The sequence below is a fragment of the Anabrus simplex genome, chromosome 1, assembly GCF_040414725.1.
Source record: "Anabrus simplex isolate iqAnaSimp1 chromosome 1, ASM4041472v1, whole genome shotgun sequence".
NCBI classification, from domain to species: Eukaryota; Metazoa; Arthropoda; class Insecta; order Orthoptera; family Tettigoniidae; genus Anabrus; species Anabrus simplex.
This window is the reverse complement of record NC_090265.1, coordinates 94,214,175-94,239,796: the sequence shown is the minus strand read 5'-3', so window position 1 is coordinate 94,239,796 and position 25,622 is coordinate 94,214,175. Positions and strand designations below refer to the sequence as shown.

The 25,622-nt window shown below is 40.9% G+C and overlaps 1 protein-coding gene across 1 annotated transcript in view; it reads right to left on the bottom strand.

The window, feature by feature from the left end:
* SMC3 (structural maintenance of chromosomes 3) overlaps positions 1–25,622 on the bottom strand; it is a 311,725-nt gene that overhangs the window by 274,464 nt on the left and 11,639 nt on the right. The window contains exon 5 of the mRNA XM_067156456.2: positions 10,596–10,754. Within this exon, the coding sequence (XP_067012557.2) occupies positions 10,596–10,754 (159 nt within the window). The remainder of the gene's footprint in view (positions 1–10,595; positions 10,755–25,622) is intronic.

The following is a 25,622-nucleotide window of genomic DNA, read 5'->3' as shown; positions in this document are numbered from 1 at the left end:
TAATTTATTAATGGCCAATTCAGATTCAGCTATGGTGGAAATTAAATTATCACGGTTAGAAGGATTACCCCAATTAGGTTTAGGTCCCTTGCTCAGCACATCAAGATCATCGGCATCAAGAATGATTTTACTTAAGTTTACTACAGGTTGGTGAAAATCATTAGGCCTTGTGTTATTTGAGTTGTTATGTTTGCTAAGCATTGTTTTTGTTTTTGAGAGAGCATTCCATTTCTTGTCAAGTGTGTTTTGTTTCTTTAACAAAGTGAGGTTAAGTTTGTTGGAGACGTGTAATTGATTGACCCACATATAAAATTCACCATAGAGTCAGAAAACAATAAAGCCCTTAATTACCTGGACTTAACCATTAGGCGCAACAGCAACAACACTTTATCCTTCAATATATACAGGAAACCCACCCACACCATCAATACCATCCATCAGACCTCTGTGCACCCAGACATACATAAAAAAAGCAGCTTACAATAGCATGGTCCTCAGAGCATTAACTATCCCTTTATCTCGCAAGAATTACAAAAAAGAAATTAATACCATCTACAGCATTGCAGAACACAATGGTTTCAATAGAACCTTCATCAGCAGAATCATCAATAGATACAAAAGCAGACCCAAGACTACCCTAGTTAAAGATTCCGCTCCAAAAGAAAAATTTTCCACATTCACTTTCAATAATAGTAGCATTTACCACATTTCTAACATTTTCAAGAAACACAGCATCAAAATAGCTTACAGAACCTCCCACACCAACTCCAAACTCATTTTCAATCCACACACTGTCAACAAGAACAATAGCAACATCAACAACAAATATTTGAACTCCGGAGTTTACAAATTAAAGTGCCAATCCTGTAATTCCAGCTACATAGGTCAAACAGGCCGCAATTTTGTCATAAGATACGCCGAACATCGCAACGCTCTCAAATATAATCGTTTTTCAGCTATGAGCGAACACCATAAAGCATCCTGCCACAAATACACTTCGATAGATAAAGACCTGAAGATCTTGCATTATGAGCAAAAAGGCACCTTGCTCAACATTCTCGAGAGCATCCACATCGATTTAGATCAGTTTATGAACCCCACTCACAATTTAAATGAAGTCAGCGAGAAAAAGAACATTCTACTTGAAACATTCATCCCATACATTTGTCAGAATTTCCATAACACAAACAAACCCCACCTCCATCTCCCCGACTCACCACCACTCCCCCCCCCCCCCCCTTCCCTCCTTCCAACCTAGCAAACACAGCCAACCAACAATAGACTCGATCACGCGACCGAGACCGTCACTTTGAGAAGGCCACGCCATTCGAGCTTTAGAAGTCAGTGAGTAAACTAACATCCTCTTGAAACATTCATTCCTTATATTTGCCAAACAAACCCACCTCCATCTCTCCAACTCAACACCCCTCCCTGCCTCAAACCAGCCCTGCACCTCCCCTTCCCCCTCCGCTCCTTCCATCCTAGCAAACACAGCCGAACCAACAATAGACTTGATCACGCGAACGAGACCGTTACTTTGAGAAAGCCAGGCCACTAGAGAGGACACCACCTACTGCACACCGTAAGTTTAAGCATTCTTCACTACCATTCCACACTTTTTACTTATCAACCCATGTTTCTCATACAACCTCATTTTTTTCCATTACAGATTAGAACTTCATTGACGGTTTCCACTAGATTACTACAATTTACTATGCATCTATCTTCCACCTAACACAGCTTCTCATATTTTTATATGCGGCTCTTCCGACCCCTCTATAATAAGGCAAAACACCAGCCAACATTATGAAACAATAATGAAGAAAGGGACCGCTAGATTGAGAAGATATTGAGAATGCTGCTATTTCTAAAGCCTTAAATTTCATGGTGTTTTTTCTCCTTATCACAGGCTTTTCGCCTGCAGGTTAATTCAGGCTTGGTTTCTCTCAAAATGTTTGCTCCCGCTCTCCTCCTGACCAGTTTGAGTGATGGATTTCCACTAAGATGATTTTGACAGCGATTTCAAACTGTTTTGTGATTTTTATAAACCAATAGTTTGTAAACTATGAGGTCCACAACCTCACCATGTGCTACTATCATTCATTTCCATCTACATCATTTGTTTTCTCATTCCCTTGTTTCTTAGGTTAACGCAGTTTTTAGTATCTATTATTATTTCAAGTTAACACCTGTTTCACTGAATTTTGTCACAATAAGTTGTTTTTTGCTCTGCATATTGATGTAAATATTGTATATTTGTGCTAATTTTGTTTCCGTATAGGCTCTCTTTTGTTTGTTTTTTCATTTGCGCTTTCATTATGTTTTTTAGCATTTTTTCAACACACATTATGTAAATTATTCCAACCCCCCTAATTTTTTTCACTGAAGATGGCTCAAACGAGCCGAAACATGTCTGATCTTGTTTACTCCGTCTAATGACGGAATATATGATGTATTGATTTGGAGGATACTTTCATTTTTCGCCATTGTAAAGTACACTTCATGCTTATTCTCTATATTTATCACATCAGGATTCACGTAAACAGCTGTCCATGAAATAAGACAGACCACATTGTTTAGGTTAGGTATATTATCGCCCTGATAGTGCCAAAAGTTCCTCAACAGAGAGAATAAAAATAAATTACAGAAAAATATACCGCACTTACGGATATCTACAGGTGTAGCAGTAATGCGTTCTTGAAAGCTATTTTTAACTTGTGTTTTTTAAAGATGTTTGAAATAGGATATATATTATTATTATATATATAATTCACTGGGGCCATCAAGGACCACGTTAAGTCTTGTTGCATTTGACACTGAACTGGGCCTTCTTTAGAGCCCAAATTTCCCCCATTCTTACGCTCCTCTGTCCAAGGGGCACCGTGTCTTCTCTTCGGTTGCTCGTCTCGGTTTAGCCCGTTCGTCAATATTTTCTTGTGGAAGAGCTCTCTGTTAAGGGCGTCTTCAGCTGAGATATGTAGCATTTGCAGGTCTTCTTTGGTATTTCTGAACCAGGGAATTGTGGTTTTGGGGTTTGAATCAAAAAAGTGAAAGATTTCTTTAGTTAACTTTCTTCCGTCCATTCTTTTCACATGACCGTAAAATCGTGCCCGTCTTTTTCTGATTGTGTTGGTAATTTTCTCTATTTTGCTGTAGACTTCCTTGTTGGATCTCTTTTGATGGATTCCATTTCTGTACTTTGATCCCAAGATCCCTCTCACAATTTTGCGTTCTCTTTTCTCCAGTTCTTCAAGCAGTCCTTTGTTGGCATTTAGAGACAGGGTTTCGGCTGCATATAGAACTACTGGCTTCAGAACTGTTTCATAGTGACGTATCTTGGTGTTTTGGGAAAGGCACTTGTTGTTGTAGATTGTGCGGGATGTTTGGTAGGCTATTTCCAGTTTGCGTACTCGCTCCTGAAGTGCTTCTTTGTCCAGTCCATTTTTCATGATGATCTCACCCAGGTATTTGAATTTGTCTACTTGGGTGATGTCCCCGTATTTTGTATGGAGCTACTTTGATGTTAGTCATTACTTTTTTTTTTTCAAACGATATCTGCAAACCAGTTTGTTTGACAATTTCCTTTAAAATTTCAACTTGAGCTCTAGTGGTTTCTATGTCGTTTGAGAGAACAGCAATATCATCGGCAAATGCTAAGCAGTCTGTTGCGATCCCCTTGGATTTGGTTCCTATTCTCAATAGACTGTAGTTGGTTTCCTGTAATCTCACCCGCCAGGTTCTGATGATCTTTTCAAGAACACAGTTGAAGAGTATCGGGGATAGCCCATCACCTTGTCGGACTCCTGTTTTGATGTCAAAGGAATGCGAGAGGCATCCGCGGAACTTCACCTTAGATTTTGTATCGGTCAGGGTGGCTCTAATTAATGCCAACAGTTTCAAATCAACTCCAAATTCATTTAAGATGTTTAGCAGGACTTCCCGGTCAATGGAGTCGTACGCTTTCTTGAAGTCCACAAAGACAGACACATACTGCTTGGACCTTAGTGTACAATATCCGATGATCGTTTTGAGATTTTGGATCTGTTCAGCTGTTGAGCGACCTTTTCTGAACCCTCCTTGGTATTCACCTATTTGATGTTCGACTTGTGCTTCCAAACGCTCCAGGATGGCAAGTGATAGAATTTTGCAAGTCACGGGTAGCAAAGATATTCCTCTGTAGTTGTTGATGTTCTTCATGCTGCCTTTTTTGTGTAATGGATGGAACAAAGCTATTTTCCAATCTTCGGGTAGGGTCTCCTTGTTCCAAATTTCTTCTATTTGCTTTTGCAAGATATCAAGTGATTCCTCTGGGGCACATTTCCATAGTTCTGCTACTACTGAGTCTTCCCCCGCCGCTTTGTTATTTTTGAGACGGGCAATGTGGTGCTTGATTTATCTCTGTAGGGTGGTCTGGAATCTGGGTACCTGAGTAAGGGTTCCTTGGTCTCAATGGCGCTTTGCGGTTTAGAGCAATTAAGTAAATTCTTGAAGTAATCTGCCAGAATGCTACAATTTTCTTCATTTGACGTCGCCAGTGTGCCGTCCTTTCGCTCAAAGCATAGAGATGGTGGTTTATAGCCAGTGAGTTTGCGTTTGAAGGCTCTGTAGTACTCTCTGCTTTCATTCTTCCTAAAGTTTTGTTCTAATTTTTCAATGAGAGATTTTTCGTATTTATGTTTCTCAGTTCTGAACACCCTAGCTGCTTGGGCACGTTGTAGGTTTCCCAATCATTTTCTGATTTCGTAGAGTAGTACCGTTTCCACGCATTGAGTCTTTCTTGGAGGACTGATTCGCAGGTACCATTCCACCAGGCATGCTTTTTGCTTCTCTTGATTTCTGCAACGTCTTTGGCGGCCTCAACAAGGAGACTTTTGGCGTTGTGAAAGTCACAGTCATTTGGTCTAGCCTTCTCCTGGAACTCCTCGACCCTTTGCCGAAGTTTATCATTGTCGAAGCGTGTGATCTGTTTGGTTGTCTTCCTTGTGTTTGCGGGAATTGGTTTGAATTTGATAAGAGACATATAATGATCTGAGGCCACATTGATGCCTTTCTTTACCTTGACATTCATAATCTCAGGGCTGTTTCTCTTGGAGATCGCAACATGATCAATTTGGAACTCTCCGAGAGCTTGGACGGGAGAACGCCAAGTCATTTGCTTTCTGGGTAGATGGCGAAAGTGGGTCGACATGACCTGCAGGTTGTGATTTTCGCAAATGGACACCAGTCTTTTGCCGTTGGGATTGGTTCTTTTGTGAGCAGGGTAATTTCCTATAACTTTCTTGTACTCCTGTTCACGACCTAGTTGGGCATTGAAGTCGCCCAAAAGAAGCTTGACATGGTGTTTGGGTATTTTTTTAAATTTTTCATCCAGTAGGTCCCAGAAATGATCAACTTTGTCTGGATCAGACTTGTTCTTATCATTAGTAAGAGCATGTGCGTTAACTAGGGCGTAGGTTTTGTTTGCGCATTTAATTGTGAGTATAGACAATCTGTCATTCACAGGTTCGAAATTTGCAACCGATTTAAGGATCTTGGTTCTAACAGCAAATGCGGTTCCAAGCATCACAGCTCCATTGAGTATTCCTCTTTGCGCTTTGCTCTTGAAAAATCGGTAGCCTTCGGATTCAAAAATCTTTTCATCTGGGTACCTTGTTTCCTGTAGGGCCATTATGGATATCTGATTTTCGTGAAGAGCTTTGGTGAGGGTTTTCAGCTTGCCAGTTTGTGTAAGTGAATTTATGTTGAAAGTTGCTAGAAAGGTTTTAGAATTTGGCCTGAGTTTTTGACTCTTCGGGGTACACCGAGACGCTCCGACTCGTCTCTTGCATGATGTCGAGTCTCCCCCAGAATCCGAACGAGACTCGTGCGCCGTGGCGTTCACGACAAGGGATTTACCTGAAGATTTACCCCCTGGGGTATGTTTCTTGAAATGTTGTGCCATCATGCTTTTTGACTTGACTTTGCTTTGGACGGGTACCCATCCTTTTACAACTAGGGTTGTTAGCCCTAGAGGTTGCCTCAAGATGTTTTCTGGCTTCTGGTCATTTACCAGTCTTCGCCGTAACCCTGGCAAGGGACCAGTTTTTTTTTTTTTTCACGGTGGTATTTTATTTCCTTACTACCCTCTGACTCTGCTGGCGACAGAGCCAGCGAGCTTCCCCAATGGACGCGCCAGATGGAGGTAACCGGTAAATCCCCACACGGGATTATTACTATTATTATTATTATTAAAGGTAAATGTGGTGAACTTCTCTTTAGGGGAAGATTCTTTTTCTAAGGTGGTCTTGGGTTTATTTTTAAATTTATTAAGCATTTTGTTCACGAAAGCTTTACTGAAACCATTAACTTCAGCTATTGTATAAATGGTGTTGATTTCCTTGTTAAAATTCTTACAGGATAAAGAAACATTAAGAGCTCTGAAAATCATACTATTCAAAGCTGTCTTCTTCTGCATCCCTGGGTGTAGAGAAGTCTGGTGAATTGTGTTTATTGTGTGAGTGGGCTTCCTGTAAATACAGTAGAAGTCCGTTATAGCGAGAATTCATAACAGTGAAAAATTTACTTGTTATATCGGATTGTCGTTATATCCGATTCTTATATAAACGTCGGAAAACCCCCCATGCACATTAAAACCGATATAAAAGGGCAATCAGTTTGTTCAAAACTTGCGTTTCCGCAGATGATATCCACACTACACCTTACTTGTTTGTTATTTTTCATAATCCGATACTATGTGAAAACATGTTTAATTTCATTCTGAAAAAAATATAGTACCGTATTTCTCCGAATCCAAGATGAACCCCACTTTTTCCATCAAAAAATTTATATCAGGCCCAAAAAGTACTTTGTAAAATCATATGAATGCCTTGTTGTACAGTAGGCCTACGCATTTTTAGACGCCGAGCATTGACTTTCGTCACGCCGTTTCTTTTTTTTTTTTTTTTTTTTTTGCGGCTGTACAATTATTCTTCATTTCCGCAGGTTTAGGGACTATTAACCTAACATTGGCATCATAATACTGAAGAGAACCCATAGAAAATTTTCCGGCAATACCTATTCCATGCGTCTCTACAATACAACAATTCATCAGGAAATTATTCTTGCTATCTATAAAACTTACTTTTACGCAGCGTCAGATATAACCGGCTACCGCTACACGCACGTCTCGCTTGTTGGGTTCGGCCAAATTCAGCGGCTAGCGATATATAGGCCTAATCGCGGACGTTGAAAGTCAACGAACGAGTTTATATCGCCACGGTATGGCCATTTCGCCCTTGCGTTTTTGATGCACATACCTCACAATTTTATCTTCGACTTCTTTAAAGCGTCCTTGTTGCGGACCACTGAATGCATTTTTAGTACAGTACGCATTTTTTTAGCTCTTTGTATTCACGCAAACATCAAATGTTGGCTTTAGTTAGGCCTATGCCGTATATTCTTGCGGCTGCACAATTATTCTACATTTCCGAGTGTTTAATAACCATTAACTTAAAATTGGCATCATAATATCAACTAGAACCCGTTGAAAATTTGCCTGCAATACCTTTTTCACATATCTTTAGAATACGACTATCCATCACGAAAATATTCCTGCTGTCTATAAACAGTAATTTTACTATGCGTGGAGTACAATGGACGCGTTATAACTCTGCCACTGAGTAGCCATGGCTTTTCTAAGAATTTGAAGGCTCGATGTTTTGATGCCATTTTGCAGATTTGAGAAACACTCAGGCACTGTACAACCGGTTGTCGCAGCTAGCGATGTATAGTAAAGAGGCGGTCGTTTATTGTCAACGAGTTCTGTGCGCGTGTGAAAAGAAGCAGCGTTTATACAGCGGTAGTTGTCAGTGCTATCTATTAACTTACTGTTAGGCAGCGAATGCAACAACCCTTGAGTTTTCGCATGAGATTCTGAGGAAAAAAGTCTTGGATTCGGAGAAATACGGCATCACTCCAGAGATTTCTGTGGCAAACACCTCGGCTTTCTTCTTCAAACAGCGTCACCTAACCTAACTATATATGTATCATGAAAACATATTTGAAACGCATGTAGAGAAATAACCTCCTCGCGAAAAATTTACATGTAAATAGCCGTAACTAGACGCAAGAAGATATGAAATATCCTCTGAAATCAGTGATGTACTCTGCCATATCTTGAGGTGTATCACATTCTTACTTAATTTCCGTAATAACATTAAAATTAAGATATCGTTTACTTCAGTCTTTACTTTTAATGAGTTAACACCTGCTATCGGCCACGTTATTTAGTCGACGAGAGAAATCGCTAGTGCACATAGTGAGGAAACGATGCCGAAGGTAATAGATCGCAAGCAATATCATCGCTGGGATGCATAAATATAGGTAACGGAAAATATTGCGCGCGCTTTATCGCTCGTAATAACGGATGCATCAGTGATAGGGTTCTCACTGTAACCGAAGGACGATACTCAGTTTAATATAGGAATTTTGAAGGGAAAGGAAAAAGTCGTCGCTATAACAGAGTTCTCGTTTTATGCCGTACTCGCTATAGAGGACTTCTACTGTATTAAAGAAAGGGTTTTATTCTGATTGCGAGTGATAGTTAAATCGAGATAATTAAGGGAATTGTTGTTCTCGGATTCTATCGTAAAGTTTATATGCGGATCAACGTTATTAAGTAATTCAAGGAGTGTACTGCTATCAGTAGTATGGGAATCTAGGCTAATAAAAGTGTCATCAACATGGCGTGTCTAATGTTTGATACCATTGATTTTGCCTAAACAGTGGAACCTCGATTATCCGTTCCCAGAAACTGTGTTTTCCCGGAATATGCGTTCAAATTACGTGGTCCCGCGAGCATCGTAATTAAATCACGTTGTAAAAATCCCGCATTATCCGTTCCTCGAAGAAACGATTTCCCGGATCAACCGTCCAGAAATTTTAGTCCCATCAACGCTAAATCCTCGATCAATCGTTTTTTAATAAACTGTACCTCGCGAAAGGACGGCTATGCATACTTTGGATCTTGATGTTAACGCCCCGTCATTGCGATAATTAGAGAAAGTACTGTACTGGAAAAGCGATCGGCGGTGAACTTGCATAAGGGACCATCTTAGCACCGCATTCGGGTGGTATTGTTTAGAGAATATAGGAAATCATAAAGCAGAGAGTGGCCACAACAAATTGTAAGGAGACACGGCGTATCTCGAGAGCTCTGCTTGAAGACGGAATGAGTTTCATCAAATGTTCGCACTTATAAAACATCCACATTATATCCAGGGTTAAATGTTTATATTTTTACTTTTTTCGATTGTACTGCCAAACAGGTTTTTGGCACTCTCTTCAGGGCACTGTAGAGTAACTGGGCTTTCAGGCAGGAATCGAAACTGCTCCCTCTTAACACAAATTTAGTACGTATTTTAATATTATCGTACAAGATTATGTTTACATAAAATCAGCTTCATGGTCCGCATCGCACTTCAATACATTCACAACTAAGTATTTATTTATTTTCCACCTAGTCGATACAATGATTGTTTAAGGCAAAATATGGTTAAAAGTGATACATGTTTCGTATATTATCAACATCTTCAGCCACATAACACTGTTTAGATGAAAAATACATAAACTGACAAAGTAATGCTTTAGAGGAAGTGTCTTTAAAATTAATATAAGATTGACAACATTAATGTGCGAGGGGAATATTTTCTTTATGGAACTTAGGAAGTCCACATAATCTAGGTGGCACTGTATTCCCCGAGGACAGATGTTTAGCCTCCTCTTTTGGAATTGAAGATTGCCTTAAGAGCTTCACAGTGGCATTGGACACACAAGTGGTAGGTCACGTGAGCTCAGTCTGTAAACAGGCTCTGACAATATAGCCGAGATCTTATTTTTATACTCGTCAGTGTCCGTAATCTCCGTCGCATTACCCTTATCAGCTGAGAGAATGGTCAGTTCAGAATCATCTCAAAGTTCTGTCCGAGCTCTCCTCTCGCCTCTTGTTAAATTGGGCGCGGGTACAACAGCGGACCTTATGAGCCTCACACACTTCTGTCCTAACTCCTCAGCCTCATCCCTAGGTAGTTTGTGGATGGCTGCCTCAATGGAAGTAATTAACTCCTCAGTGGTAATTTTAGAGGGAGCAACAGCGAAATTAAGACCCCTAGCTAGAACTGCCATTTGGTTCTCATCCAAGGATTTCTTGGAAAGGTTGACGACTGTTTTACTAGCATCTGGGTTCGTGCGAGAGACTGCCTGTTTCTGAGCCAGTCAGAAGAACTTATATTTCTGTCTGAGTGACAACTGGTTGTAGTTGCGTTCAGCCTGTATAGCAGTAATGCGATCACAAATGGCTCATCTTTCCAGTATGTGAACCTTGAAGCTTCTGTGATGAGAACCTGTCATGAATTGCACATTTAAGTGCCCAAACAAACAAACAAACAAACACACACACACACCAGATGGCAGACAGATTTTAAATATAAATGAAATTCATACTTTAAGGAGTACTCTGCACAAACATTTTTGAAAAAAATTTCACTATAGCAAATTAATGAATAAATAAAACAATTAAATTAGCACATTACAGAAATGAGAAACATAAAAAAGCATACCTTGCCCTGCTTGACAATATAATATGGGTTTGATCTTGAAAACCCAGCAGATTCTAAGAGATTCATTACATCTGAGCGAGGGACCACTTTCTTGTTAAGGAAATACTGATCTTTCTTGGCTCCAATGACACGACGAAGATAGACTTCTTCCTTGTCAATCTACAATAATAATAATAGACATTATGTACAAAAATCAAAATCCTTCCATAAATAAAAGAAGTCAACATTTGAAAATAAATTTTTTCCTGTCATACTGTATTTACGCGAATAATCCCGCATATTTAAAAAAAACAATGAGACACAAAATTGGGGCGCGGATTTTATTTGCGTCAAGGTTGGTCAGTTTTCGATCTTGGATGTGCAGTTAAGCTTTGTGTAACTGCAGATGGAAGAAAATCGAACGGAAAACAGTTCAGCCTTTTACTTTAAAACTGCATGTACAATTTTTAAAAAATTTACAGAGTAATATAAATTCAAAATTTCTCCTTGTCACTGAGACAAGAATTTACGCTACCCTCATTTGTTGGACATATGTATTTGTGTGTGGGGACTTGATCTACCATTCTCAGCCATTGTTTGAATTGCCGTTAATTTATGTGCCTGAACTATGCCTATTTAAAATGCATATTTTGCTATTGTTACGTCAGTAGCTTAGAATTTTGTGATTCGCCTTATGAACTAGTTGAAGTGCGCGCGCACCCGGTCTACTGCTTTCAACTGAGCGATGTGCTTCTCGCTTACTGGAAGCCAGTCTGCTGCTGATCGACCGCCATGACTGACGCACTGGGTAAAGCTGTCCCGTACAAGATGTGGTTGAAAGCTGTTTGAGTGGAGTCTGATAATCCAGGCTAATAGCCACGTGAATTAACGCATTTGCCTTACATGTAGTGTAATTATGTTTTAGTGTGTTTCATATTTAACGTTCGTTAGTATTAGTGTGACCGGAATATCTGAAGGAGGGTACTTCATTGCAAAAATGGCCTAGAATGTAAGCTATTGCATTAACGTACATTAAAATGGACACCCAAATATGTAAGTACAAGTATCATCTTAATTGTTTCGAGACTGTTGTACTGCAGGATTATTTGGAGAAGAAGAAGGTGTGTAACACGCTATAAGTGACATTAATTTTGTGAAGTATTTCGGCAACACCGTTTGAATCGTATCAAGCCAACCTAGTACCGGTAATTTAAAATTACGCCTATCTTTTCATGAAACTGTCGGCCACCATTTATTCATTAAATTGAACTGGAATTTCTTCTTCATTGGACATTTTAATGATACAAATTGTACCTTTAAACTATTAAAATGTAACCTAACTAGATTTTTTTCATAATTAATTAAAGTGTAATTCTGGAATTTGGTATATGCGCAGATGAGAGGCGAATTATTAAATTCCTTTTATTTAACTGAGATTATCGTTGTGATACCTTTTAGTTGGTGGATTTCCTTCCACTTTTCTTGGTTCATATTTGTGGTATCTATTGGACTGTTATCAATGTTTTGAAAGATGTTGTGTGCTAGTATTGTTTTCGTAATGGATCATTGTTTAATTACTTAATGGGATGGTTTATTTCCGGTCTTTTTGGGCATTACTGTTTTCCAGAGCCTCCTAAAATTAAAATTTAATAACCAGCATTTAAATCCTCTATTAATATTTTGTTGGAGGAAATGTTAAATTCAAAATACTATATATTATTGTAATATTGTGGTTGTAGGAAACTGAAATTTGTTTCACCCATTTCTTAATGATACTTACGTTTACCCTCTTCAGACTATTCGCGTCCTTGTTTTCTTTCTTTCTTTATTGCGTGTCATATTTTTATCTTATCTCTGGCACGCTATATTTTGTGGAGGCCTTGCCTGGTGTAAATGTGGATGTTGGCTTTGTTTTTGGGAAGCTGCATGCTTTGTATGTACCATTGTTTGTTTTCTGTGGAATTTTAATTGGTTTTCCCTTCGTAATTTGTAAATTATTTGAGACATATTTTTATTTGGGTTCGTGCTATTCTCTCTTCTGTGCTTTTAATTATTTACGTGTGCATTATTTGGTTGGCTATCGTTGCCTTTAATATTCAAATGGAAATTCTAAGTTCCCATAGAGGGAATTAGATATTTTTCCACCAACAGAGCATATAAAAAATCAGATAAAAAATTAGATGTATGGCTTTTCAGGCGTTTGCTCTATTAACCAGCGTGTCAGACCTAAGACGAAACGCTAGTTATCAGACTGTGCCTCTTAAAAAGGCTTCTGATAAGTTCACCTGCATACATCCATCCAGCGTCAGTGGGTAGGGTCTGACACATCCCACTCTGAAGAGTCTGGTGTCAGACCTAAGACAAAATGCTGGTTAATAGAGCAAACGCCTGAAAAGCCATACATCTAATTTTTGATCTGATTTTTTATATGCTCTATTGGTGGAAAAATACCTAGTTCCCTCTATGGGAACTTAGAATTTCCATTCGGAATTGCTAGGCGGGCATTAATTTCATTGTGGAGTTTTATCTCCCGTATGCAGTTATCAGACTGTGCCTCTTCAATAGGCTTCTGATAAGTTCACCTGCACTCCTCGCCAGCCAGCGATTCTCACCAGCCAGCGCTTCCTAGCGACCCGGAGAAGAACCGCCAGCCAGCGACAACCACCCGGCAGAGCAACCTAGTGGAGCAGCAGGTATCACCTCTCCAACACACCGGTAAGCTGCCTCTTTCTCTTTCTCTCCGTCCAGCGAGGGCCCCTACACCGTAAGCCGGTGCGACTCCCCAGTGGAGTTTTAAAAAGCATTCGGACAGGTGGACGAAGCGGCACTCGAGGGGTTTCACCCCAGGACTGTTTGGTTTGGTGTAGGGGCCCACGGAGGGCAGCTAGAGGTGTCTCCCGGCCCGACTGGGTGCACCCAAAATCCTCCAGGTGTGCCAACACCACATAGCACTCACTAGTGAAAGACAATTCAGATCAAATATAAGGAGTGCTTCATTTCTTTACGTACTACGAGTGCAGTGTCAAACCAATTTTAAGAACTAGTGCTCTAGCTGTGAGAGTATAGTGCAAAACTGAAATATCTTAAAAACTAGCGCTTCTCTCGGAGAGAGCAGTGCAGTGCCAAATAGTTTTTTAAGAACTAGTGCTAGTGAAACGAACATTACCATGTCGTTCACCACCAATACTGCCACCTATCCCATCTCCACGACTACCAACTCCACCTCTCAGGACGAAATGAACCAAGGGTACTATCCGAACGAGTCTCCTGCAAACCACAGCCACCACCAACTCCCAGTACCTATAATAGCCAACCGAGGACCCTCACACGCAGTGGCTAAGCGCCACAACTCCAGTCCAATTGAAGAAAACGACGAGCAGCCTCAAAAGAAGATACAGGCAACGGAACAACGAACAAACACCGGACGCAACAGCCCCCTCCCTCCTCCGCCCAACCCCACATCAATATCCCAATTCCCCCCCCCTCACAGGTTCCCACCGACCCACTACCAACCCCCGCACCCTCCAAAAACGTCCCACCGGAACCCACACCTTCCTCCTAGAAAACCCCTCACCAGAATTTAGAAATCCCCAACGGATCTTTCATAAATTACAACAATTCAACCTCAAACGAAGTGAAATTGCCGACATCCGACCCACCAACAATGGAGTTATAATTAAAATCAATGGGGAGGAGGCCGCCAGACGGCTTCAGCAGTCAGTAGGATCAGCCCAGCTGGGCTCAAAAGTCCCCTTGAAACTTCTATCCCAACCCAAACCTAAAAATGAACCTCCCCCCGCCCGTCACAGCCTCTTTAGCTGTGTAATCCGAGGGGTGAACCCCGAAATCCCAATAGACGTAATAATGAAGGAACTGGAAGAGGAAGGCGTACCAGTCCAGAAAGCCTTCCGAATTAAAAACAACTCGGGGCCCACATACATGGTCAGAATACTATTACCCTCCACCCAGGACCTAGATGAAGTTCTGGACAAGGGGGTCTATATATTCAGACACCACCACCGGGTGGAACCCTCCCGCACTCCACCCCCTCAATCCATCAGGTGCGAACGGTGCCTTACCTATAACAACCACGACACTGCACACTGCACAGCAGAACGACCAGTGTGCAGCCACTGTTCGCAGCCTCACCCCACCTCCCGATGCTCCAATACCCAACTTCCCCCCAAATGTAACACCTGCGGCGAAAATCATCCCACCTACTCCCGAAAATGCAAATCCCGCCCACAACCTCCTGAAAATCGCCCTGAACTGGTAGCTCCAGTTAAAACAATAGATACCCCCACCCAACCCTCCCAATCCCTTTTCCCACCCCCAACCATCGAGGACATAATCCGCTTCGTGACCATCTCCCTAATGAATATTCATCCCTACCATAGGCCAATGGTCCTTACCAAAATCCAAGCAGCGGCCAACCAAACCCTCAAAGCCCATTTCCTACCCTCCTACTCAGGCCTAAACACCCACTTCTATTTCTCCCGCCTAGAAACACAAGTATAAACATGGCCCACAACCCACCCCGTCGTACCCGAACCCCAGAACCCATCTCCATCCTCTTCCTAAACATCCAATCCTTCCACTCTAAACGACTACACCTAAAAGCCCTCTCCTCACAACACTCCGCCCACGCAATCCTACTCAACGAAACAATGCTCCGCCCCTTCCAGCCCGCTCACCTCCCAGGCTTCACCTTCCACCGAGCCGATCACCCCCACGACATAGGGCGTGGGGGCTCCGCCATAGCAGTCCGGTCCTCACTGCCCACCCGCCCCCACATCCCACCCCACCCCCATAACTTCCCAGAATCAGTTATAACCAGTGTATACTTCCGCTCGAGGATCCTACACCTAGCCACCATCTACCACCGCTCAAACATCCCCCTACCACTGGACTTCATCACCTACCTTAGTGACACCTTCCCCCACTTCATACTCATAGCCGACCTCAACCTCACCCACCGAACCAAACGAGTAATGACCGAATTACAAAATCACCTGAGCGACCTAAACTGCTCCTTGATACCCTTCCCCGGCCCCACCCGTCCCGCCTCCAACACCACACCAGACGCCCTAATAGCCCACAACTCCCTTATTTATCTTATCACAATACAACTACTACCCAGCATCGGCAGCGACCACCTCCCAGTTTTACTCCAAATCCCATCCACCAACCCCCGCCCCCCACCCCCACCCCCTAGGACAATCCTAAACTTCAACAAAGCCGACTGGCCCTCCTATCAAGCCACGCTAAATCAAGTACTAGCACACACCCCTCCCCTTCCTACCGACCAACCCTCGTTAGACAACTTGAATACATTCATCCTCACCACCATCGCTACTGCTTCAGAATCCAGCATTCCCACAACACTCCACTCCCCATCCCAACCACGACTCCCCCCCCCCGGTACGTACACCTCCAAAAGCTTTCCCATTCATATCATCGAGAATTCATGCGCACCCGAGACCCATACTTCCTAAGACTGCACCGCCAAATCCTCCGAACTATCCGAAACTACCTAGCCGCCCACACCCGCCGCTCCTGGTCCCAGACTTGCTCCAAACTCAACGACCTCCAACCCCATCCCGCCAAATTCTGGGCCAAACTCAACACCCTCCTAGGGACCAAAACAACACCCCACTACCCCATCATCCACAGAGACACAACACCAGCGAATACCGAGGAAAAGCTGGGAATCTTCGCACAGTACTTCCGCCAGCGTTTTAACACCCACGGAGACCCCCACTTCGACAACTCAAATACAGAACTATACCTCCACCATGCCTCCTCACCTTCACTCAAACCATCCATCACACACTCTTTATCAAACCACCCCCTAGAAACACCCATCACCCCGGCTGAAATACAGTCCGTCCTCTCTAAATCACGGAACACCGCCCCAGGACCAGACAAAACCCGATACCTTCACATCCGATATGCACCGCAAACCCTCCTATCCCTACTGGCCAACCTATACACCTTCATCCTACGAACCGGGTTCTACCCCTCAGCCTGGAAACACACAACAATGCTGCTATTCCCAAAACCAGGCAAACCTCCCTCTGAACTAAGCTCCTACCGCCCAATAATCCTCATCACAGTCCTAGCAAAAATCCTAGACAAAATCCTAGTCCGTCGCCTACATCCCCACCTGCAATCCCACCATCTACTCCCACCATCCCAGTTCGGCTTCCGCCCAAAACTTTCCACTGAAGACCAACTCCTTCGACTCATCCAAATCACTGCCAACAACTTCAACCGAGCCCGTCCTACCCTTCTAATCACCTTTGACTTCCAGCTAGCCTTCGACTCCGTCTGGCACCCCGCCCTCCTCTTTAAACTCCGGTTCTTCGCCCTCCCCACCTCCTACGTCCGCGTCATTGCCTCCTACCTCACAAACCGATCAACCCAAATATCAATAAGGAACCAACTGTCACCATCCTTCCCCCTAACATTAGGCGTCCCACAAGGCTCACCCCTCTCCTCACTCCTCTTTATCCTATTTGTGGCCGACATCCCCCAACCACCTCCCCCCATCCAATTGCTCCAGTTCGCCGACGACACCGCCATCCTAGCCCCTCTACACTCAGTCCAAGCCATTAACCGCTCCGTCCAACCCTACCTCAACACCTTCCTAACATGGTGCGACCGGTGGCACCTAAAACTTAACCCAGAAAAAACCCAGTCCATCCTCTTCAGGCGTAGACGGGGAAAAACCAGCATATCCCGTAACCCAGACAACCTCCAACTCCGAATCCGTAGATCCCCCATTAGCGCACAACCCACCCTAAAATACCTTGGTATCCTCTTCGACCAACACCTCTCCTTCCGTCCCCATTTCCAACACCTAAAAACCAAGACTGCCGCCCGGGCTCGACTAGTGCGCCGCCTAGCCGGGACCAGATGGGGTCTAAAATCCTCACTACTCCTCCTCACCTACAAAGCCTTCGTACGCCCCGCAATCACCTACGGCCTCATCACCTGGGCAGCCGCTGCAAACTCCCATCCGAACCTATACCAACCTTTACTATCAATCGAACGCCGCACAGTCCGACACGCCCTCCGACTTCCCTTCCGATACCCCACGACCGACTTACTAGCAATATTCCCTTTCCCACCCTTAGACTCCTATGTCCTCACACAATTCCAGCGATCCTACCGCCGAGCCCTAGACCGAGACAACCCAACCCTCAACCAACTCCTCAGAGGAGACCTACCCCCCAACCCCCACTTCACCCAAACCCCGTTCCATCTCTACCAGTCCCTCCCCCCACCCGATGAGGGCACCACATAAGTAAAAGAAGCTGTGACGAAAATACCCCACCCAATAAGCCCCTAACCCTGTAAAATCCCACCCACTCCCATCGCAGGTAAAGCAACTCCAACACCCCAAGAAACCCTGGCGTCCTCCCCCCCCCCCAACATCAGGATATATGTTAAATGTAATAACAAAACCCTCCTATGTTTCAGAAGCAGTGCCGGCCAACCACAAGCAACAACAAATGTAAACCTGCTAACAAACAACTGTAAATACCCAGAACAACTTGTAAATAACTCCATTTTGGTCTACAAATAATTATGTAAAACAAGACAATGTACTCTAAATAACAACATATTGTAAACATCAAGCTCTGGAATAATCAAGTGTAAATATCCAAGCTCTGTAAATAGTCAAGCTCTGTAAATAACCAAGTGTAGATAGTCCATAGTGTAACAGATGTAAATATCGTATTGTAAATATCAAGCACTGTAATAATCAAGTGTAAAAATCCAAGTTCTGTAAATAACCAAGTGCAGATAATCCATAGCTAAACAGATGTAAATATCCTAATAACCCCCTAATAAAAAAAATAAAAAAAAAAGGGGGGAAGGGATATATCAAATACACAGTAGGCAAAACAATAAACAAGAAAATGTTACAGCACAAGAAAAACAATCTTATTGTAAAAACCCAAAAATTGTAAAAATGTAAAATGAATACTGTACATATTGAAGAAATCAATAAATACTTAGTCAAGAGGTCGAGACCCCCCCCCCCCCCAACTCCTTCAACTTAGCAAAGCTCCATCCCTCTCTACCAATCCCACCAAATCCCCAAACCCCGCCAAATCTCCTGGCCAGAGAGAAGGCGTAACCTTCTAGGTGGCCCGCCCCTCCCCTTCGGGGAGGGGAATGAAAACTTCCCCCTTGGTCCTTGGTTCACCTGCATACACTCAGCGTCAGTGGGTAGGGTCTGACACATCCCACTCTGACGAGTCTGGTGTCAGACCTAAGACAAAACGCTGGTTAATAGAGCAAACGCCTGAAAAGCCATACATCTAATTTTTGATCTGGCCTTTATTATTCTGTGTGATTCCTTGTTGCTGGGATGATTGAAATTCTCGTTTACAGGGTGTGGAAACAAATTTCAGTTTAGTGAGATTTATTGTAGTACACCCGCTTACAAAAACACTGGTCAGTGGTGTAATGAATTTTCTAAAGCACGGATCCGTTTTGATATTTGTCATTTATTGATTCTAATGCAAGCTGTAGTTGTAATCTGAGTGTATTTTCACGATTTTAATTATTTTAAAAATAGACATTTTTCTCTTATTTTAATGAATTAAATAAGACATTTTTCTTCTTTTATGGGGTATATGTTCTTCTGTTTACTTATTACTATATAAAAATTATTTTACGTTGTTATCCAAGTGCGCACTCATAGTTTTATTACTTTAAAAATTGATTTTAATCCATAATTCAAAGAGATTATTTAAAATTCAATTATTTGTTCTTCAGTTTTCATTCATCAATATTTTAATTTTTCCTGATTTTTAAGTAAAGTTCAATTTATTGAAATTTAAGTTTGCTTTCATTTAGTAGTTAGCAATATTGACCTTGCAACACCTCAAGTAGTTAGTTATGATCCTGGCCTTTCTCCTTTATGTTCTGTGCCCCCCACACAAGTATATTTAATGTTGCTGCTGCTCAATGGTAAGTTGTTTGCTTCTTGTACTCATTTTGTGCTATTTATGGGTTTTTATTAATCATTCCTGTTTTTATCTTTATCAGGTTGCAGTCATGATAGAATGGTCTTCCAGAATGTGCCGGGGTAGATTTCCGCACTTTCACTCATTTGGTGTGTCGACAATGTGTTTCATAGCTGCTAAGTTCCAGTGAAATCGTAATTCTTTTGTATTCAGCGTTTTAAAGAACACCACAATATCACGTAACAGGCAGTGTGCGGAGAAGCAGGACCCGTGAACACTGCCGATGCAAACAGTTGGCAAAAAATGCGTGGGTCATAATTATAATCAATTCGTACGCACCGAGCAATAATGTCAATGCCAATGAAACTGCACTGTTTTTTTTTAAGCCTATCCAAAACGGACGTTTTTGAAGGAGATGGAGTAACTGTACTGTGTTGCAATGCAGACCGAAGCGAAAAACTTCCTCCCTTCGTCATAGGAAAGCTCAATAAGCCACGATATTTTAAGGGCGTCGGGTACTTTCCGTGCAAGTACAAGGCATCTGAAAATACAAACAGTGCAGTAATCCAGAAAATAAAACACTTGCACAGGGGAACCAGTATAATTTGTCCTCATCTTTGAATCTTGTTTCTTCTTTTTTCTTTTGTTGCGTGAGGTTATGTTTGTCACCGAGTTATCCAAGTGCATTATTTGAATACTGTAAATGCACCTTGTTGGATACTTTTTGAAAATATGTTTTTCCATGGCATTTGAAAGGTTTAAACTGTGAATCAATGTTAGTTGCATGCAGTAACGGGTCTTGAATATTTTGTGACGCACAAGTTGGCAGTTAATTTGAAATCACGTGATTCGAAGTATGATTTTGCGTTTTAAAGAGTTTGAATTAACAAGGTTTTACTGTATCGCAAATCTAACATCAGTGTTCGTCAGTGTGTATGTTAAGTGTTTACATTTCACGAAAAGAATTATCCACCACGGGTCGTCTTAATATCCAAGTAAAAGGAGACCGCGCGTGAAAAGTGTTTTAGACATGGAGTGTGACGAATTTTTTAACTTAATTTAGGAGAGGATTCTAGTGATGCAAGAGACAACGAATCTTCCGATCTACAGGGAATCGAGCCTACTGCAAGTTCAGATTAATGAAATAACTAGGCATACTTGCTAATTTTCATGGTAAATATATTTTTCTTGGCCTGGTGTTTTAAGGGGCCTAACATCGAAGGTCATCGGCCCTAAATATATTTTATAGCAGTGATAATGTATTTTTATAACCTCAAATATGTTCAGGTAAAGCAGCCATATCTGTAAAATTACACATTCATATTTGCGTACAGACCACGTGGAGTGATACAAAATGTTTGCTTATGCCTACTTTACTCCTTTGATAGAAGGGATTTTAGTTCATTTCATTTTTTCAACATGATCCTTCCTAAAATTAGGGTGCGGGGATTATTCGTGTAAATACGGTATTTTATATCTGTTTTCGATGGCAGCATAATCAAGGCAATACATCAACTACTTAGATGACAGATTGTATACTGCTGCTTCACAATAATACATATTGACGAAGTTCACCAGAAAGGACGGAGTAGTGTCATTATTAATACGACTAATGTAACGTAATAGTCGAACATATGTGATGGAATCTTATGAAATTGTAGGTACAGAAAAATAAGTTTACTCTTCAAGGATTTCTCCTCATACTTTTTAATACCTAAAACACTGCTTCAGGTTCAGAACTGCTAGGGTGAATCCAGGCGTTCAACAATCTATTTTATGTTACTCTTATCTAAGCTTAAAATGCAAACAATGATAACTTAATCAATTATAATATTAGAATGATGGGGTTGAGCGAAATTAAATAGAAGGGGAGAGGAAAGAAGAGAATGAGAAAATGATATACACTATACTAGAGTAGTGGCCAAAAGGCAAAAAATGGAGTGGGCCTGATAATTTGAAAACAGCTGGAGGAGTATATGGACATGATACAGTAATGAAAATTAGACTGAGAATATGGAGCGAAGTTAAGGACTTCAAACAAATGCATGCAGTACAGACAGGGAATAAAGAGGAGGATATCAAAAAATTCCTGAAGAAACTAGAAAAGAAAATAACTGATGTGGAAGTGATTATAACGGAACACTTAAATGCACAGGTGGAAAACGAAAGATAAGGAAAGGAGGAAGTACCTGGACCATATGGATATGGAAAAAGGAATGAAGGAGAGAAACTAGTTGAGTTTTGTGAGAGGAATGGAATGACTGTGGGCAACACATGGTTTCAGAAGAAAAACAGCAGGAGTATTACAAGATGGTTGCAGTGGCAGAAGTAAACCAGTAATTGATTACTTTCTGGTGGAAAGAACAAATCACAGACAGTTGATGGATATAACAGCTTTACCAGAAGAAGCAATTGATAGAAATCATAGAGCTGTGATAGCAAAAATGAGTTTGGGGAAAATGGAAAAATTAAAGGAGACAAGACAGAATAAAATAAAAAAGCAGAAATTAAGTACAGGAACAATTTTCGGAAAAACTGAAACAATAAATTCCAGTTAAGTAGGAAATGTGGAAGATGAATGGTCCAACTTTAAAAGCTCACTTGTAAGTGGTACAACAACGACAAGATTGAAAAAAATGGAGACGCCATGGTGGAATGAGAAGGTAAGAGAGAAGCAGTGAAAGAAAAGAAGAAAGCACGGCAAGAATGGAACAGAGATAGAAAAGAAGAAAGCACAATGAACTATCTTGATAATAAAAGGAAATGTAAGAAATACGTAAGAGGAGAAAAGATGGGAAGAATTTACACAAAAGATGGAAACGGATGAATGGAGCTGGCAGTAAAAGAATGCTGTATGAAATTATACCAAGTACTGCAATAGGAAAGAAAGAATTTATACAAAACTGATGAAAGAGGAAGGTGGAGAGTTGATAACACATACAGAAGAAATAAAGAGAAGATGGAAGGAGTATTTTGATAAACGGCTAAAAGTGAGAAATTGTGCAGAGGAGATGGTAGTAATACGGTGTGATGACCCAGAAGTAGATGATGATGTAACAAAATGTTAGAGGTGAAATTAGCAGTCTGTAAAATGGAAATCGGGAAGGCACCAGGGATGGATATAATAAAGGCTGCTGGACCTGTTCGACTGCAATGGGTGTATAGACTGTTAAAACGTGTATGGAAACAGAAACGTGTGCCAGAAGACTGAGGAAAAAGTGTGTGATAACTATAGAAGAATCACACTCTTATAACAAGAGGCAAAAAATACTGTAAAACTGAGCAAGTTGGCCATGCGGTTAGGGGTGCGCAGCTGTGACCTTGCATTTGGGCGACAGTGGGTGAGAACCCCACTGTTGGCAGCCATGAAAATGGTTTTCCGTTGTTTCCCATTCTCACACCAGGCAAATGCTACAGTTATACCTTAATTAAGGCCACGGCCGCTTCCTTCCCACTCCTAGCATTTTCCTACCCCATCGTCACCATAAGATCTGTGTCGGAGCTACGTAAAGCAACTTGTAAAAATAAAAGTGTTATTAGAAAGGATATTAGATAGGAGAATGAGACGAAAGGTAGAAGGAGAGATCCAAGATGAATAGCATGGCTTCAGAAGTGGAAGATCCACGGACACAATCTCCAGCATGAGGCAATAAATGAAAAAAAATTGGGAATACTATATTTCACCACATAATCGTCACATCCTTTATTTTCAACACAAAAATCGGATTTTAAAATTCCAATGCACAATTGGCGCATGTTCAAATTTGTTTCCTCAAACCGCTTAACAGGTAAAGGGAACTGCAATGTAAACTGCATATAAAAGCGCAATTTAAATATGTATATGGCTTATGGGGAGTTTAGCAACACAATCATGTTTGTGATATGACGGTACACCTTTCGCTGAATACATCGCGATAGACAATGCGGAGACTACTTCAGAAGATCAGGATCCCGCAAAGTTGATCAGCTGTGATTATGTGACTCCAGAAAAAAAAAAAAAAAAAAAACGTGTCTAGAATAGTTTGTGTTTTTTAGCCTGTCTTTTCATTTCTGCCAGTCACGCACCAACTTTTCACTCACTGAAAATTTTCTTTCCACAACTCTGTTTCTTTTCTGTTCAGCGAAAACAATAATTATGTTTAGCTTAAGACTGAAGAATAGTTTGTGTAATTACTCATGATCACAAGTACGTGCTTCACACATGTGTTGCTATGTAAATTATCATTGGGAACTGTTCAATATTATTGTACCTAAAAACAAATTTTTTTTATAAACATGCCAAAAACATACTGAAACTTAAATTCTCCCACACACATGTCTACAGTAATCAAGTCACTCACAAACACACACATGCATCTGTACGTTCCAGAAGAGTACCAAATAAAAACAAAACGTGAAAATCTACATACTCCAAGGACATAGAGAGACACACCTGCTCACATGTGTTGCAAGCAGGGGTGTACTTATTCATAAATTTCCCAATACCAGAATATTCGATTATAATAGCAGACCACAAGAATGTAGCCCATGGCAACTGATTACATGACAGTGTTATGACAAAAAGGACAATACATTCTGATAGTTTACCAGTGAAGAGAACAAATATTAACTTTCTTTTTCCTGAATTAGATTCTAAGTGACTCATTTTGTCACCATTCGCCTTTACATTCTGATACCATTGTACCCCTGGTTGCAAGGCTTTGAAAGCTGTACTAGAAAACAAGTTTGTGCAGTGCTAGTAAGTATTTTCCCGAGAAGTTGCCGACAAACAATAACTTACAGCATTACGTATTTCAAATGAGAACTCATATCACTGGTGAATAAATTGTAGATTGTCTCCTGACCACGCTGTCAAACTACAAATTGTGCTGCTTTTCTTTTGCCTTTTTCCCAGTTCTCAAATCATGTAATACTGTTGAGAGTCCCATACACTGGAACCATACCTTAATTGCCATGCATCATAGGTATACCAGTATTATTTATTTATATGTTCTTTGGACTATTTTAATTATTTTTACGTATATCTCGCGATCGTGTACCTTAAACTTCCATCAAATACAATTTAGTTTTGAATTAAGCTTCTTTTTAGTAATAAGAATATTGGTATTAAAAGTTCTTCGCATAATGGTCGCACCCTACTATTTTTCAAAAATGTTTGTATGAAAAGTGCAATGATTATCCGGTGAAATACGGTATGGAAAGGATCAGGTCATGATATTCATAGATCTAACAAAGACATACAATAGTGTTCCCAGGGAGAAGGTTTGAAAAACCATGGTCAAAAAGCAGTGTACAGACTCCGGTTGGAAGGATGGAGTGGTTTAGAAATGAAACTGCACTAAGACAGGAGAGTTTCTAATCGTTATGGACGAAATTGTAAAGGAGACAAAGGGATAAAGGAAGCATATGGGATTAGAGAGAGCTGATTCCAGAGAATAGCTCACCCAAGAATGAAAAAAGTAAATTGCAAAATAAAACTCAATAATTTGTTTTTATGATAGTTAAAACATGAAATTTTATTAATTTTATATGTATTCATTTATTGATGTTGTTCTGTTTTTAATTGTGTGGTCAAATGAACCTTTATGTATAGTCTAAATTAATTTGAAATTTCTCAACTGTTTTAGAAATTACTGCTTATTATCATGAAAAGGTATGAAAATAATTACGATAAATGTTAATTCTACTTCTCTTTCTCTTTGCAGTAAAGAACTTATGTAGGTTTTCAACAGTTTATAAGGTGTAATAAGTTGAGTTGTAATAAGTTGATGGAGGCATGCAAACACGTGATGAGAAAGTTATAAAAGTTTCTGTAGACAAAAAGAGCATGACTCAATTAAAATAAAATTTGGTATGCCAAGCCAATACTGTACACCCTTTCAAAATGCTACATCAATCATTTAAAATATCAAGTGGATTCATGCGAAGGTGACAGAAAAATACGATGCATATTTACAATGCTCTCCTGTGCAGGCGACCGATGAGTTTCCAGCAACATGTACGAGAATGCATTATATATCAGATGTAAGGCTTTTCAGGCATTTGCTCTATTAACCAGCGTTTC